The sequence below is a fragment of the Leucopleurus acutus genome (assembly GCF_964270905.1).
Source record: "Leucopleurus acutus genome assembly, chromosome: 9".
Lineage (NCBI taxonomy): Eukaryota > Metazoa > Chordata > Mammalia > Artiodactyla > Delphinidae > Leucopleurus > Leucopleurus acutus.
The window spans coordinates 21,248,479-21,265,778 of record NC_139144.1 but is presented as its reverse complement, the minus strand read 5'-3'; the positions used below and the strand labels follow the sequence as shown (position 1 = coordinate 21,265,778).

General features: G+C 40.3%; 2 protein-coding genes across 5 annotated transcripts in view; one reads left to right on the top strand and one right to left on the bottom strand.

Moving 5' to 3' along the window:
- SRPK2 (SRSF protein kinase 2) overlaps positions 1-17,300 on the bottom strand; it is a gene marked incomplete at its 5' end in the record, with an annotated part of 129,223 nt that overhangs the window by 71,049 nt on the left and 40,874 nt on the right. The window lies entirely within an intron of this gene.
- Positions 9,805-10,050, top strand: LOC309966564 (V-type proton ATPase subunit e 1-like; the record flags this gene model as incomplete). The annotated part of the gene is made up of 1 exon (XM_082846732.1): positions 9,805-10,050. One exon carries the CDS (start codon positions 9,805-9,807, stop codon positions 10,048-10,050), a length of 246 nt encoding a protein of 81 aa, XP_082702858.1.

The following is a 17,300-nucleotide window of genomic DNA, read 5'->3' as shown; positions in this document are numbered from 1 at the left end:
AATGGTGGTGATAACATTCTCAATTAACCATGCCTCATGATGGAGTACTGAAAGGGAGTCATCACAACCAAACACCAACACCACTGCCAGGACCTCCAAAGAAATCCCAAGAGACCTTATGCAAAAAGAGGCCTGAGGAAGGGGAGGTAGGAGAGCAACTGCACCAGTTTCAATGCTTCCCCAAAGGGAAGAGGTTAGAGAAAAGATTTACATGACCCATTCTTGGGAGTGGAATCTATCTATTTGACAAATTTGCTCAACCAAAAATACTTTCAATGTTGACTATTTCTTCCTAAGAAATTTTATATGAAAAAATAAAGAGATTCTCTAAATTAAAAAAAAAAACCCAAAAAACAACAACACATATTCCCTGTGGAGACTATGTAACAACTAATGAAAAGGGAAGGACTAGAAGATCTTGTTCCACTGCTGCAGGGTGCTGCTACGATCAACACCACTGATACTTGGGCCAGGAAACTCACAGCTGTGGGTGCTGTTTTGTACACTGGAGAACGCTGTCAGCCTGGCCTCCAGCCACTACATGTCAGTTGTGATCATCACATGTCCAGAGACAAAGCAACCTAAATGTCCATCAACAGAGGAATGGATAAAGAAGATGTGGTACATATATACAATGGAATATTACTCAGCCATAAAAAAGAATGAAGTAATGCCATTTGCAGCAACATGGGTGGACCTAGAGATTCTCATACTAAGTGAAGTAAGTCAGACAGAGAAAGACAAATACATGATATCGTTTATATGTGGAATCTAAAAAAAAAAGGGTACAAATGAACTTATTTACAAAATAGAAGTAGACTCACAAATGTAGAAAACAAACTTATGGTTACCAGGGGATGAGCGGGGTGGGGGATAAATCGGGAGACTGGGATTGACAATATACATACTACTATGTATAAAATAGATAACTAATAAGGACCTGCTGTATAGCACAGGGAACTCTACTCAATACTCTGTAATGGCCTACATGGGACAAGAATCTTAAAAAAAACCAACACTGGATATATGTATATGTATAAATGATTCACTCTGCTGTACACCTGAAACTAACACAACATTGTAAATCAACTATACTCCAATAAAAAATTTTTTAATCATCACCAAAAAAAACCTATGTCCAGACACTGACAAATGGGTGGGGAGGAGGGGGAGGGAGGGAGGGGAGGGGAGTGGTGGCAAAATGATGCCCATGTGAGCACCACTTCATCGGTGGCATTTGCTACATATACCTTTACCTCAATGGAATAGACTGTATCTATGATAAGGGAGAAGAGATTCTAATTTTCCCATGCCCATTTTCTCTAGTTTGAGAGGCTTGGGTATCTTTATCATAATGTATGTCTCTTGGTGAGCTGCCACGTCACTTGCTTAACAAAATTCTCAGACCCTCTGGGGTCAGGGAGGGCCATGCTGAACAGGCAGGCAGATAGTTCCTGCAAAGCCAGTTCTATCAAGATAAAGGGATGAGTCAGGGTACCCAGAAATACAGAGGAAGTTGAGTAATGTTGATGTAATATCTTGACTGGCTATCATATCAAAACACCTAGAACTCTGCTATCCTCTGGCCCCATGTGAGTGCTGAGCACTGAAAATGTACCTTGTCCTTATTGAGATGTGTTCTAAGTGTAAAATACGTACTGAATTGCCAAGATTTGGTACAAAAAAATGTAAAATATTTTATTAATAATTTTATATTGGGGCTTCCCTGGTGGCACAGTGATTGGCAGTCCGCCTGCCGATAACAGGGGACACGGGTTCGTGCCCCGGTCCGGGAAGATCCCACATGCCGTGAAGTAGCTGGGCCCGTGAGCCATGGCCGCTGAGCCTGCGCGTCCGCAGCCTATGCTCCGCAACAGGAGAGGCCACAACAGTGAGAGGCCCACGTACTGGAAAAACAACAACAACAACATATATATATATAAAATAATTTTATATTTATTACATGTTAAAATAATAATGTTTTGGATATAATAAATTATTAAAATTAAATTCATCTTTTTTTTTTAAATGTGGCTACTAGAACACTTTAAATTACAAATGAGGCTCACATTACATTTCTATTAGATGGCATCACTCTAGACCCTCAGGTTCAACAATAGCAGAGGACTGTCTTGGCAGAGATTCCTGGTCACATCAGTGAATATTTTTTTCTGAGGCTTCTCCCAGTAACCTGCTTCACACCAATTATCACCAACTCTCAAATTACCCAGTTCATCATAGTAAGATAAGTACACTGTAACTACCAAATGTTACAGTCCAATCACTGACTCCTTTTCATCCCATCCAGCCTTGTTACTGCCTACTGCACAGGAAAAACACAGTAAATTTGTCTTAGGGCAGACGGACGTAAGAGAGAATGATGCCACACTGTCTTTAAAGGCTGCCTTCTTCAAACTGGTCTCTGGTGGCTTCTACAGCACCTCAAAGCCTGGTTAAATCTCAACTGTTTAAAAGATCAAGAGGTGATCTCACCAAGTGTATACTCATGAAATACATCAAGCGATTAAAAAAAAAAAGACAACTTTCACTAATCCTATTGAAAACCATCAAGAAGTTATTTCAAAAGACAAACCAAAAAAGTTATTACATATAAGAATTAATAGGGAGTTCCCTGGTGGTCCAGTGGTTAGGGCTTGGCGCTGTCACTGCTGTGGCCTGGGTTCAATCCCTGGTCAGGGAACTATGATCCAGCAAGCCATGCGGCATGGCCAGGAAAAAAAAAAAAAAAAGAATTACTAGAAGCACATAAGCCGTGGGGGGGAAAACTCATAAATATTTTCAACAACAATGCCAACACTACTAAATGGTGAAAGAAGAGTCTTTCAACAAATGTAACTGGGACAAATGGCTATCTGCATACAAAAAAATGTTGTAACCCTACCTCACATAAATACATAAATATTAACTCAAAATTAATAACTTGGGACTTCCCTTGGTGGTCCAGTGGTTAAGACTTCACACTCCCAAGGCAGGGGCCCAGGTTCGATCCCTGGTCAGGGAACTAGATCCCACATGCATGTCGCAACTAAAAGATCCCGCATGCCACAACTAAAAGATCCCGCGTGACGCAACTAAGACCCGGTGCAGCCAAATAAATAAATAAAAATATTTTTAAAAAAAATAATAACTTGCAGGAGGGCTTCCCTGGTGGCACAGCGGTTGAGAATCCGCCTGCTGATGCGGGGGACACGGGTTCGTGCCCCAGTCCGGGAGGATCCCACATGCCGTGGAGCGGCTGGGCCCGTGAGCCATGGCTGCTGAGCCTGCGCGTCCAGAGCCTGTGCTCCGTAACGGAAGAGGCCACAAGAGTGAGAGGCCCGCACACCACAAAAAAAAAAAAAAAAAAAAAAAATTAATAACTTGCAGGAAAAAATATGAGTAAATCTTGATTATCTTAGGCTTGGCAATGTTTCTTAGATATGATACTAAAAGCATAAGCAATAGAAGAAAAAAAGATAAAACTGGACTTGAACAAAATTGAGAATGTTTGCGTTTCAAAGGGCACCATCAAGAAAGTAAAGACAACCCAGAGAATGGAAGAATATATTTATAAATCATACAGCTTTAAACAAACTTGTATCTAGAATATAAAAAGAAACTTGTAACACGACGATAAAGAGACAAATTTTAAAAATTAAAGAAAAGAAGTAGAACAGACATTTCTCCAAAGAAGATATACAAATGACCAATAAGCACATGAAAAGATGTTCAGCATCATTAGTCAATTGGAAGAGGGAAGTCAAAACCACAATGAGATACTACTTCACGTCCAATAGGATGGTTATATTAAAAAAAACACCAGGCAACAGCAAGTATTGTCAAAAATGAAGACACTGGAACCATCATACTACTGTAGCAGGAGTATAATATGGCACAGCTGTTCTGGAATATCTGGTAGTTCCGAAAAGGTTGAATTTAGAGTTACCATGAAACCCAGCAATTCCAATCCTAGGTATATACCCAAGAGAAATGAAAACATCTGACCCCACAAAATCTTGTGTAAAAATGTTCATAGCAGTGCTATTCAGAATAGATAAAACGCAGCAACAACCCAAATGTGCATCAACTGATAGATGGGTAAGTAAAATGTGGTATATCCTTACAATGTAATATTATTCAGCAATACAAACAAATGAAGTACTGATAATACATGTTACAGTAAGGATGACCCTTGAAAACATTACGCTAAATGAAAAACACGAGTCAGAAAAGAACACACGTTGAATGATGCCATTTTACATCAAAACGTCCAGAATAGGGAAATTTGTAGAGTGTATTAATGGTTGCTTGGAGTTGGGAGCAGGGGAAGAGAGAAGTGGAAATTGACTGTTAATAGATACGGGGGATTCTTCAGGAGGCATGAAAACGTTCTCATGTGGTGATGGTTATACAACCATGTGAATATACTTAAAAAATACTGAACTGCATACTTTAAAAATCTAAGTTGTATGGTATTTGAATTATACCTCAAAAAGCTGTTTTTTAAAAAGCAAAAGCCTATACGACTATATAATACCTTTTAATATCTACCTTATACCTTAATAAAGTATATGCTTCCAAGAAAAATCATAAATATCTACATTTAGATTTAAGCAATCTATATGCATGGTCTCTTTTACAAATGCCTAATACATTCACAGTGAAAAATAACATGTAGTTCTGTAAAAAGTAGAGAGTCTATCTAATCATCTGAAGTTTCTATAAGGCACTAGTAATTTCAGAACGTGTATGTATACATAAGAAAATGTACCAACTCAGTGACTGGAATAAAAAATTTAGAAAGCAAAATTCCAACTAGTCATTCATATTTTTCACAAAGAACTATATTTATTTTGCCCTACATAAAACATAACTAAATATTCTAATCATTACTCCAAATAGGGCTATCAGGCCCTTGTGACATATTAAAAGTAGTCTCGGGCTTCCCTGGTGGCGCAGTGGTTGAGAATCTGCCTGCTAATGCAGGGGACACGGGTTCGAGCCCTGGTCTGGGAGGATCCCACATGCCGTGGAGCAACTAGGCCCGTGAACCACAACTACTGAGCCTGCGCGTCTGGAGCCTGTGCTCCGCAACAAGAGAGGCCGTGACAGTGAGAGGCCCGCGCACCGCGATGAAGAGTGGCCCCCGCTTGCCACAACTAGAGAAAGCCCTCGCACAGAAACGAAGACCCAACACAGCAAAAATAAATAAAATAAAATAATAAACTCCTACCCCCAACATCTTCTTAAAAACAAAATATTTTTCTTTAAATATTACATTAGAATACTAAGATTATTTTATCATGCTTATCGACTTCATATTATATTTTTCATGTACATTTGCTCTATTAGTAAAGTGAGAAAAAACTGAACGACCCTTGCAAAATGCATACATCATCTGCTCTAAATTGCCACGGCAACCAGATGGGAGTTCTCTGATTTCCTTCCAGCTGCTATTTCTTTTCCATTCCAGCAGAGAAAAAGAAGTAAACCTCACATTTGGCAGAAAAAGAAGTACTTTCCTTTGTTATCAGCTTAAATGGCAACTGACACCATTTAAGAAATTAATTCAGTTAATCTTTAACCAAAACATAAAGAAAAGGAATCCCAAACCAATTTCTTCAGGTAGTATTCTAGGGACATTCACATAAAGTCAAATTTCTTTTTCTTTCCTCGTATGTCGACAGCCTAAATCTAAAACTCACTCTCTTCCTCCCACCCTCCTTCTCACTCTTCCTCTCTTGGTGGTAATTGTCAGCCTGAGAAACATGCAATCTGGCATTTCTACTTAAGGACAGAATCAATCAGTATACACTTTCTCTCAAAATAGCTTATCTAAAAAGGCTAGCTGCTGTAGCACTGGGTAAAGTCACACAGCTAGGGAGGAAAAAGCCACAATGATTTCATGTATTCCTCTCCAATGAAAAGAGAATTTCTAAACTTTGTATAAATCAAACCTAAATGTGAAGTGTCTGCTGTGGTAGGCAGAATTCTAAATTGAGCCCCAATGACCCTTGCCCTGTGTAATTCCCTGTTCCTCTGAGTGTGGGTAGCCCTGTGAATATGATATCACTCTTGTAATTATGTTATGTTATATGGCAAAAGGGCAGATACACTGGGTGGGCCTAACCTAACCACATGAGCCTTTTTACAGGTGAGGGTTTTTCTCTGACTGGTCAAAGAAAAAGTCGGGGGCGTGCTTGAGCTAACCTGCAAAAAAGCAAACATTCATGTCAGGAACTGCCCATTAGGGCCACAGAGCAAGGAATTACGGGTGGCCTCTAGGAGTGACAGTGGTCCCCAGCCAACAGCTAGAAGGATAACAACAACTTCAGTGCAAGGAAGAGTTCTGCCAATAACTAGTCATCTTAAAAGAGGACTCCAATCCCCAAATGAGAACTGCAGCCTTGGCCAACAGTTTGGTTTCAGTCCAGTGAGAAATCAGCCACCTGTGCAGCCCTAACTTCTGACCTACAGAACTGTGAGCTAATAAACAGGTATTGTTTTCACCTGCTAAGTGTGGTAATTTGTGCAGCAATAGAAAATGAATAGAGCTGCCAAGTTCTCAATAAGTAATAGAGTAGTTCACTTTAAATTATCAGATTTTGGCCTCAACCAAATCTGGGGTTTTTTAAATAATTGAAATGATCAGAGGAATTAAGAAGCTGGGTAATAAGAATGTGACAGCCAATTCTCTTTGGGGCACAGGCAAGTTAAAAAAAAAAAGAAAGGAAAACAAAAACTTATTCCCCAAATTCTAACAGAAACAATCATAATTCCAAGCCAGACACTTTACATGGTCTTACTAAGACTGTGTCGTCTTCTAGAACACTGAACATAGTTAGTGAAGATGTAAGTAAATCACACCTGCTTCCCAACTAAACTACACCTTAGACAGCAAACGAGTTGACTACTTGACCACCTAACAACATATGTACGACGGAGCTATAGACTTCTCATCCACCTGTATTATTAATATTTCATAAAACAGTGTGGGGCCTGGCAGTACACGTTATTACTACTGAAGAAGAGAAAGGCAGACAGAAAAGTTTAATCCAGAGCCCAAAAGCGTGTAAAAATGGTATCCACTGATTCCACAAATACTCAGAATAGCATATAACAGCGGTCCCCAGCCTTTTTAACACCAGGGACCAGTTTCGTGGAAGACAGTTTTTCCATGGGATGGGGTGGGGGGATGGTTTCGGGATGATTCAAGCACATTACGTTTATTGTGCACTTTCCTTCTTATTATTGTTACATTGTACTACATAATGAAATGATTATACAGCTCACCATAATGCAGAATCCGTGGAAGCCCTGAGCTTGTTTTCCTGCAACCAGATGGTCCCACCTGGGGGTGACAGGAGACAGTGACACCTGAAGTGTGTGCCTTAGGTCCAGTCTACTCCGTAAGATGCAGCTTGTCACTTGCCACTCACTGATAGGGTTTTGATATGACTCTGTAGGCAGCTGATTTATCAGGGTCTCTGTGCAGTCAAACCCCTCTGCTAATGATAATCTCTGTTTGCAGCCGCTCCCCAGCGCTAGGATCGCCTCAGCTGCACCTCAGATCATCAGGCACTAGATTCTCATAAGGAGCATGCAGCCTAGATCCCTCGCACGCACAGTTCACAGTAGGGTTTGCGCTCCTATGAGAATCTGATGCTGCCACTGATCTGACAAGAGGTGGAGCTCAGGTGGCAATGCGAGTGACGGGGAGCAGCTGCAAATACAGATGAGGCTTCACTCGCCTGCCACTCACCTCCTGCTGTGCGGCCCGGTTCCTAACAGGTCACCAACCGATATCGGTCCGTGGCCCGGGGGTTGGGGATCCCTGGCGTATAGCATGCACCATGACGTGTACCGGGGTACAAAGGAGCCCGGCACTGAGGGATGCATGGTCTAGCAAGAGGGCTCTAGAGAAATGCCTGTAAACACAAGAATATAGGAACATAACTGCTCCAAGTGTTGTTATAGAGGAGGAGGTGGCAGAGGGCTGAGCCAGAAACATCTACATGCTGGGAGTGATCTTAGAGACAGAACAGAATGAGGCACAGGGGGTGGAGGAGGGTGGCCAAGGCCCAGGAACAGGGTGATGAGAGGCACAAAGGCCTAAACTAGTCCAGTGTGGCTGGAGACAGGGAAGAGGTTCAGCAGCAGCCAGCTGACAGAGGAACGACCCACAGTTCTAAGGGATTCGCGCTCTATCCTTAAGGCAAGTAGGAGCCACTGAAACACAATTTTAGGACCAGAGAGTTGCTCTCTGCAAAAAACATATGAAATTGGTATACAGAATGGGTGGAAAGGATAAAAGACAGAAGCAGGGAAACTAGTGAGGTGTCGCAGGAGGAAATGATGAAAACCTGAACTCAGAACTCAGTAATTCATTTGCTGGAGGTGGGTGTCTGTCTCCTAGGTTTCTGATACTAAGATAGTGTTACCATTAATTTGGAGAGAGAACACAGCAGCAGGAGGAGGAGTGGTTTGCAGTGAAAGCTTACTTCTGTTTCAGCTCATCAGAGTTTGAGGGGCATGTGGGATGTCCAGCATTGTGGACATCCTTGGTGGACTGCTTGGTATATAGAATCTATAGTTAAAAAATAAAGGTTTAGGCTGCCAATAGAAACAGAGGTCATGAGTAAACAGCTGGTAAACAATGCCTCTCCAAGCATGTGAGAGTGCCAAAGAGAACTGAGGGGTTGAAGAGACAAGAGCAACGCCTAGTTAAGAGCTAACACAGCAAGGTTAGTCAAACCACCAACAGATTCTAGCCTTCCTGGTTCATGACCTGCAAGCAGTGACCCAGAGCATAATCACCAAGATAAATCCATAAATTTCAAAGACAGATTTTGGAGAATATATAAGTTTTACCTCATATAAGCCTACCTTTTTACATTAGGACGAGATATACATATAAAAACTAGCAAACTAAGAACCCGAGTGTTTCTATCTAAAAGGCTCTGTTTGTAGGCAATCTGAAGCCAGCTGGGTACAGGGTAAACTGCCACTACAAAAAAAAAAAACGGCGGGGGGGTGGGGGGAGAATTGTTTACTAAGACCTGTATGTTGATGAAACTTAACTAGAACAACTTCCTCCTGCTACTCAGGAAATAACGCAAGATGTACCACTTTGAACATGGCTTCTGCACACCTCCGCAAGATTTAAATCAAAAAGCAACTATAATTATATGACACAATAGCCACTAGCCAAATTAAACAGAGTAAAATTTAAGATTCAGTTCTTCCGTCACCCTAGCCTCATTTTAAGGGCTCAAGCAGCCAGAACCACATACAGCTGGTGACTTATGGTACTGAACAGTGCAGATAATAGAACATTTCCATCATCACAGAAAGTTCTACTGGACAGTGCTGCTCTAGGCAACATTTTAGCAACGTGAACCTCCTCTAGCATATCATTACTTTTAATAAGTAAACAAAATTAACTGAAAAGAGTTTGGAACATTTTTTTATACATCCCACCATTGGAAATTTTAGCTGTAAAATTATAAACAGGAAGAGTATATTCATTTTTAATTTGACAGATGATTCCAATATTTGAATATCCTTTAGCTGAGCACACCTCCTTACTGGAATTCACCTGATACTCACAGTGACAATGTCCGTAAATAGCAATATATTGGGGTCTAAATGTCCATCAATGGGAGACTTGTTAATAACATGATGATAGATTATGGCACATGCATACAACATAACTCTTCTATAAAAAATGAGGCAAATGAAATTAAGGAAATTCCATCCACAATAGCATCAAAAAGAATAAAACACAGAGCTCCGGTGGCAACCATGGCATATACCGGCCTCACGGTGCCTCTCATTATGATGAGCATGTTCTGTGGCTTCATCAGCTTCCTGGTGCCCTGGTTCATCTGTAAGGGTCCCAACCGGGGAGTTATCATCACCATATTGGTGACCTGTTCAGTTTGCCACTATCTCTTTTGGCTGATTGCAATTCTGGCCCAACTCAACCCTCTCTTTGGACCACAGTTGAAAAATGAAACCATCTGGTACCTCAAGCATCACTGGCCTTGAGGAAGAAGACCTGCTCGCCCGTGCTCAGTCACTGAGGCCACAAAGAGAACTCCTCTGGATGCAAAGTCACCTCCACACCCAGACCACCTTCCTTAACTCAACCGTTTTAGCCATCAACTGCCTTAAATGTTCCCACCACATTTGAATGCCTTATTCTACAATGCAGTATTTTTTCTGGTCACCTTTCTTATTACACTTTGATGAATGATGTACCTATTTAACCTAAAGTATGCTGCCTCCATAAAATGTTTATGTACTCTTCTGAGATAGAAAGTGCTGTTCTTCGGAGAAATAATGTTACTCTCTCCTTGGAACCTGTGGATTTGAAGATGGCTCCTGCCTGCTCTCAACATGGGAATCAGCGAAATGTTTAAGAACTGTTACAAGGCAATAAGACTCCAGTGGGGCAGTCAGTAGGAGAACATGTTCAGAGGGAAAAATCTGTCTCACCAGAATTATACCAAAGTATATTTTCAGGATGAATTTCTTATTTCTGCTATCTTTTAGAATAAATTATTTTTCTGCTTTCCATGGAAAAAGAAAGAATAAGATACAGTTGAACACTGAACAATTAGAGGGTTGGGGCATGGCTGAAAATCGAAGTACAACTTAATAGTTGGCCTTCTGTGTATGTGGTTCCTCCATATACACAGAGTCAACTATCTGTGGACTGTGTAGTACTGTAGTACATACTATTAAAAAAAATCCACGTATAAGTGGACCCAAGTAGTTCAAACCCGTGTTAAGGGTCAACTGTACGTAGGAATAAATTTAACAAAAGAAGTTCAAAATATATACTATCAAAGCTAGAAAAGATTACTGAAAGAAATTAAAGAAGATCTAAATAAACAGAAACACATCCCACGTTAATGGACTGAAGACTTAATTCTGTTAAGATGACAGTATGCCCCAAACTGATCTACAGATTCAATTCAATGCCTATCAAAATACCAGTTGGCTTCTTTGCAGAAATTGATAAGCCATTCCTAAAATTCATATGGAAATGAAATGACCCAGAATAGCCAAACCAATATTGAGAAAGAACAATACTGGAAGACTCATGCTTCTTGATTTCGAAACTTACTACAAAGGTACAGTAATCAACAGAGTGTGGCACTGAGAGTCCAGAAATAAACCCTCACATTACCATCAAATGATTTTTCAACAAAGGTGCCAAGACCATTCAATAAGGAAAGAACGGTGTCTTTAAACAAAAGGTGATGAGATAAATGAACACCCACATGCAAAAGAATAAAGCAGGACTCCTATCTCACCCTACACGCAAAAATTAACTCACAGTAGATCAAAGACCCAGATGTTAAGACCTAAAACTATTTAAAACTCCTAGAAAAGATGTTCATCTTTAGCCATCAGAAAAACAAAAATCAAAACCACAATGAACCACGAATCCACACGTACTAGGATGGCAATAATCAAAAAGACAGATACTAACAAGTGATGGCAAAAATATGCAAATATTAGAACCCTCACAGACTGTTTATAAGAAAGGAAAATGATGTACGCATTTTGAAAAACATTTGAAAAACTAGAAGCAGTTTCTCAAAAGATTAAACAGTTACCATATGACTCAGCAGTTCCACTCCTAGGTATATACACAAGAGAAGCTAAAACATACATCAAAAATAAAAACTTGCGCATAAATGTTCTTAGCCTCATTATTTGTACTACCCCAAAGCAGAAACAATCTAATGTCCATTAACTGATGAATGGATAAATAAAACAAAATAGTAATATAATAGAATATTACTCAACAAAAAAAGTAATGGAGGGGCTTCCCTGGTGGCGCAGTGGTTTGGAGTCCGCCTGCCGATGCAGGGGGCACGGGTTCGCGCCCCGGTCCGGGAGGATCCCGCATGCCGCGGAGCGGCTGGGCCCGTGAGCCATGGCCACTGGGCCTGCGCGTCCGGAGCCTGTGCTCTGCAGCGGGAGAGGCCACAGCAGTGAGACGCCCGCATACCGCAAAAAAAAAAAAAAAAAAAGTAATGGAAGTACTGATAGATGCTACAACATGGATGATCCTTGAAAACGTTATGGTAAATCAAAGAAGCTAGTCACTAAAGATCATATTATATGATTCCATTTACATGTAATTCCCAGAATAGAGAGAAAGTAGGTTAGTGGCCGCTTATGGCTGAGGGGGTGGGAAGAAATGGAGGTAACTACTCAAGTGTACAGAATTTATTTTGGGGGTGATGAAAATGTTCTAAAATTAGGTGGTTGGTGATGGTTACAAAATTCTGTGAGTAGACTGAAACATCTTTGAATTGCACATTTTAAATTTTATGGTACATAAATTACCTTTCAATAAGGTTGTTACACGAAAATAAAGAGGCTGTCCTCTATGTACTAATATGGAAGATATGTCAATGATAAATACAAAGGTGCAGCGCATTTGTGTATGGCATGTACCATTTGTTTTACAGATATAATACAATGCATGCACCTCATGTTAACGGACTGTTTCTGGTGGGAGCAACAAGAAACTGACAATAATGGCTCTCCTCCAGGAAAAGGAGCTCAATGACTGATGGTCAGGGAGAGGAATTAACTTTTCAAAAATTCCTTATACTCCTTTCATACTTTTTCAGTTGGGCACCATGCGCACGGCTACTGAAACTAATTATTAATTTATAAAGACAAGAAAGAAAAATAAGGAAAGGCAAAGTGGATGCTGGGAAAGTGGTTCCTATCTCTGACCCTACCACCCCTCCCCCCCTCCCCCACCCTTGGCATCTCGGGAGAATTTACTAAAGAACAACAAAATGAACTGTCTAGGGCTGGAAAGCTAGGATAAAAGTCCAGCTCCAAACAACATGCAGTTTTCTGGTAGAAAGCCTGTGGGTTAGTGTGAATACCGGTTCCATCACTTAAAAATCCACGAGAATTCAAGTCAGTGACAACTTCCCTGAGCCTCTCAAGAAAGTCAGAGGTTTATGGTAATTTAAAAGGGATGATACATAAATTCCTTGGAATGGTAACTGTGCACGTGGTAGGCAGTCAATAAAGGTTAATCCTCACGTCCTATTCTCACCTTTCTGGTGTGTGGTTACCATGAACTTGTTTCCTCAGGGCTCCAGCTGTGAATAATAAGGAGGTATACCCTGATATATCATGCATGACAGCGCTATCAGACCTCTGGCCCTTTCTGCTCATCTGTAACTGTGCTAATGCAAAGGTCAGCATCAATCTACCTCTTAACCTCTCTGCTTCTAAACTCATGTATTTTATAATCATGATTGGTTATGAGATTTAAGAAAGTTTCAGAAGCATCTCTATTGTTAATTATCACATATTTCTACAAGGCAATATGACAAAATGGGTTGTACTGCTGCTATAACCATCTTTGGGGGGGAAAAAAAAGATGTCTAACATAGATTTTAAAAAGTTAACATGTAAGCAAACTGCTTAATAAACATTCTCCAGTAACACATGACTTGTTCTAACTAGGTCTTTTTTGACAAGTACAAAGTTAAGCCTAATCCTCAAAGACTTTCTTGTGAACTAGGTTTCAATGGACTTTACACAACAGAAGAGTTCCCATCTTAAAAACTGTTTCCCCTAGGTGGAAGACAAAATTTACAATTGCTGGCAGAGAGTTTTGGTCATCTGAAGAGTTATTAGTCCACTGCAATACGTTCTGCCTCTTTCAAACTTTATAATTTCAGCCATACACATTCTTCAATATTAGATAAATGGCTTTATTTTTTAAGACTGTTGTTTCAATTAGCACTAATACCAACCTTACTACAGGAATTGTGTTTATAGTTCTTCAAAAATGCTGAAGCACATTAATATTATTCCTGTAGGAATGGCCGTTTTCAGAGACTGGTGGATACCTAAAGAAGCTATCAGAAAAACATTTTCCAGAGAAACGGGAGATTCTGCAAGCACCAAATCCAAACCCAATGGGAGAGGCTCAAGAATAAGGTTAGGATTCCAGCTACAATTGCTATCCAAAGACAGGTTCTAGGAAGAGATAGGACTAGAGAAACAAGAACTAGGATCAACCAGTGAGTCGAATTTCGGATACCCAAACTCTCTCGACGAAAGAGGTAGGGGAAATCTCTCCTATTAATCTGCAATCTCAAGCTTCTCCTTGGGCAGAGTTAGCATTTGAATTTATTATTATACCTTGCTAGTTCTGAAACCCCCAAGCCAAGAATTAACTTAGAGTGCTTCCGGGTCACTGCCATCCCTGGGCGCCTGGAAGAAGTTAAAAACAAATCCTCTTGGGAGAAATGCATCCTCAATCAGGGCTAACTGGGATTCCAAGCAGTTAAGATTGGGTTGGGCAGGTGTGATTTAATAATTTTTTTTCAAATCACCAAATAAATAAGGAAACAATACCCAATGAGCAAGCCAAAAGAAATAATAAACAGCAAAAGTAACTTCAGATACTAGTACTATGAAATACAGAATATACAATAAATATAATACTGATAGAAATAAAGGAAGGAAATGAAAGCACAAGCAGGAAATTAAAGCATGAGACTTAAAATTCATTGATTGATTAGACAACAAACAAGAGACTGGAAGATGGATCTGAAGAAATCATCTAGGATGTACTGGGTTGGCCAGAAAGTTTCCTTGGGTTCTACTGTAAAACAGGAAAAACCTGAGTGAACTTTTTGGCGAACCCAGTATCACAGAAAGAGAAAGAGATTGAAAACATGACGGAAGGTTGAGAAGTAGAGTAGAGAATGAGAAGATCTAACCAATCTACTCTTTGGGCTTCTTGAAGAAGGGAGAAGAAAGAAGAGCTAAGAATTGTCCAGAATTGATAAGGAACATACATCTCAAATTCAGAAAGCACAAAGTGTTCCAGACAAGGAGAAATCTCCAGAACAATAAAACTGAAGAACTCCAAAGCCAAGAGAAAAAAACGGGGGAAAAACGGCCAGATTTTCTACATAGAAATGACAATTACACCGTCACTAGTGGTCACAAAAGAAAGAAGTCAAACAACAGTGGTGTAAGATCATCAAAGTGCTAAGAGCCAAATGACTGTCATTTTCAGTTATATAACTGGCTAAAGAAAACACGTAGGGACTTCCCTCCTGGCGCAGCGGACACGGGTTCGATCCCTGGTCTCGGAAGATCTCACATGCCTCAGAGCAACGAAGCCCGTGCGCCACAAGTACTGAAGCCCGCGCGCCTAGAGCCCGTGGTCCGCAACAAAGAGAAGCCACCGCAACGAGAAGCCCACCCACTGCAACTAGAGAAAGCCCCCGCGCAGCAACGAACACCCAACACAGCCAAGGGAGGAAGGGAGGGAGGAAGGAAGGAAAACATGTATACATAAAACAAATAAAGGTATTTTCAAATCAACAAAAACTGAGTTTATCATTTACAGACTTCTTCTAAAGAAACTTCTAAAGAATAGATTTCAGGAAGACATGAAACGATGAGGAAGGAAGGTCTAAATTACAAGAAAAAATGGTGATTGATAAACTGGTAAACATGAGTTAAAACAAATAATGAATGTATATTTTCAGGGTGGCAATAAAAATATTACTCAAAATAACAATATTTTAAAAATCAAACTCTTAAATAATAGAACTATTCTGAGTACTTTACTCATATAATTAACTCAATGCTCAAACAACTCTGAAGTACTATTATTCACCCCATCTTCACAGATGAGGATAATAAGGCACAGGGGGTAAGTTCAAGGTCATACAACTAGTGACTGGAGAGCCAGGAAGGACGCCTGCCCTACTAGGCAGCAGCTGGAAGCAGTGAAATATTTCCAGACCCAACTTTCTAGTAGAACGAGATCTGCTGCTGTGCCAGTGGACTCGGTAGAAGGAAGGGTAGGTGGTAAATAACTGACACCGGTGAGAGGCTTGAACAGGAAACATTGAAGGACACTCACTGGGATGAGATGAATCCTCTGTAGTACTGATATCCACTTACAGCACTCAGACTTCTCCACTCACAGACTGACTCACTAAGACTGAGAGAAGGCCCAGGAATTGGCATGCTTGGTAAGCACCCCAGGAAACTGATGCAGGTGGTTTAAGGGCCACACTTGAAGAAACATTACCAGATTCATATGTAACCACTATAACCACTACATTCAAGTCCTTTAGATTCTATTTGACTTTAATGAGCTTCTAAACAAGAAAAATCATACTCATGTGTAGTTTGGATACCAGATGTCAACTAAACCCTTAAACAAATAATGTGCAGTTTCAAGCTCACCAAAAGATGACACTAGAAAGGATAAACTGTGGTTAAACAATGGAATAACTACTCAGCAATACAAGACAATGAACAAATACAAGAACATGAATGAACTCAAAAGAACTGTGCTATGTGAAGGAAGTCAGACTACAGAGTATATGATTCCATTTTAAAAAGGCGAAACTTCAGTGATGGAAAGCAGATCAATGGTTGCCAGAGACTAAGGAGTGGGGGAAGGGTACTAACTGTAAAAGGGCTCAAGGGAACTTCTGGTGCTGATGAAATGTTACCTCACAACTGCGGTTGTGGTTATACCATGTATATGTACAACAGTCACAACTCCATGAATTGTACACCTAAAACTGGTGACTCTTTATTTAATGTAAATCATACCTTAATAAAGCTGACTCAAAAAAAAAAAAACCGATCATCATAAACACCAGTGAGTTCTCCCCTGTACACTGCTCTTAACACATACTCTCATCACCCTCCAGTTGGTTCAGATCAAATACTCTTCACCACCAAATATGAAATTCTGCAAACCCCCCAGTCATGTATATTAACACATGGGAAACTCACTGCCTAGTTTTAAACCACTCACTAACCTGCAAGGGCAGTACTGAACAGGTTAGAAAATAAAAGCTTTAGTGTTCAACATAAGAGCCTTACCTAAGGTGGAACAGAAATTCAAAACATAAGGTGCTGCTGAGACTAGCACCCATGAAACCAAATGCTACAAATACTCCCCCTTGTATGCACACATGACACAGTACCATCTCAGTTCAGATTTATCTCACAACTGAGGACTGTCTTGAAAAACATCAAACTGGTATCTCTGATGGGGCAGGAGCTATAAAGTACTCCACCAGTCTGATCATCCCACCGACTCAGATCAGAGAGAACTCAGGGACTGTGATATTCTCTCCTACCGTTGTGCTCATAAATTTTGTGATTCTACCCTATAGTCCCAAATTCTGCTTGACTACCCACGTACAGAGAAGATACCTCACGTTTGTTCAAGAAATATTTATCAAACTATCTTA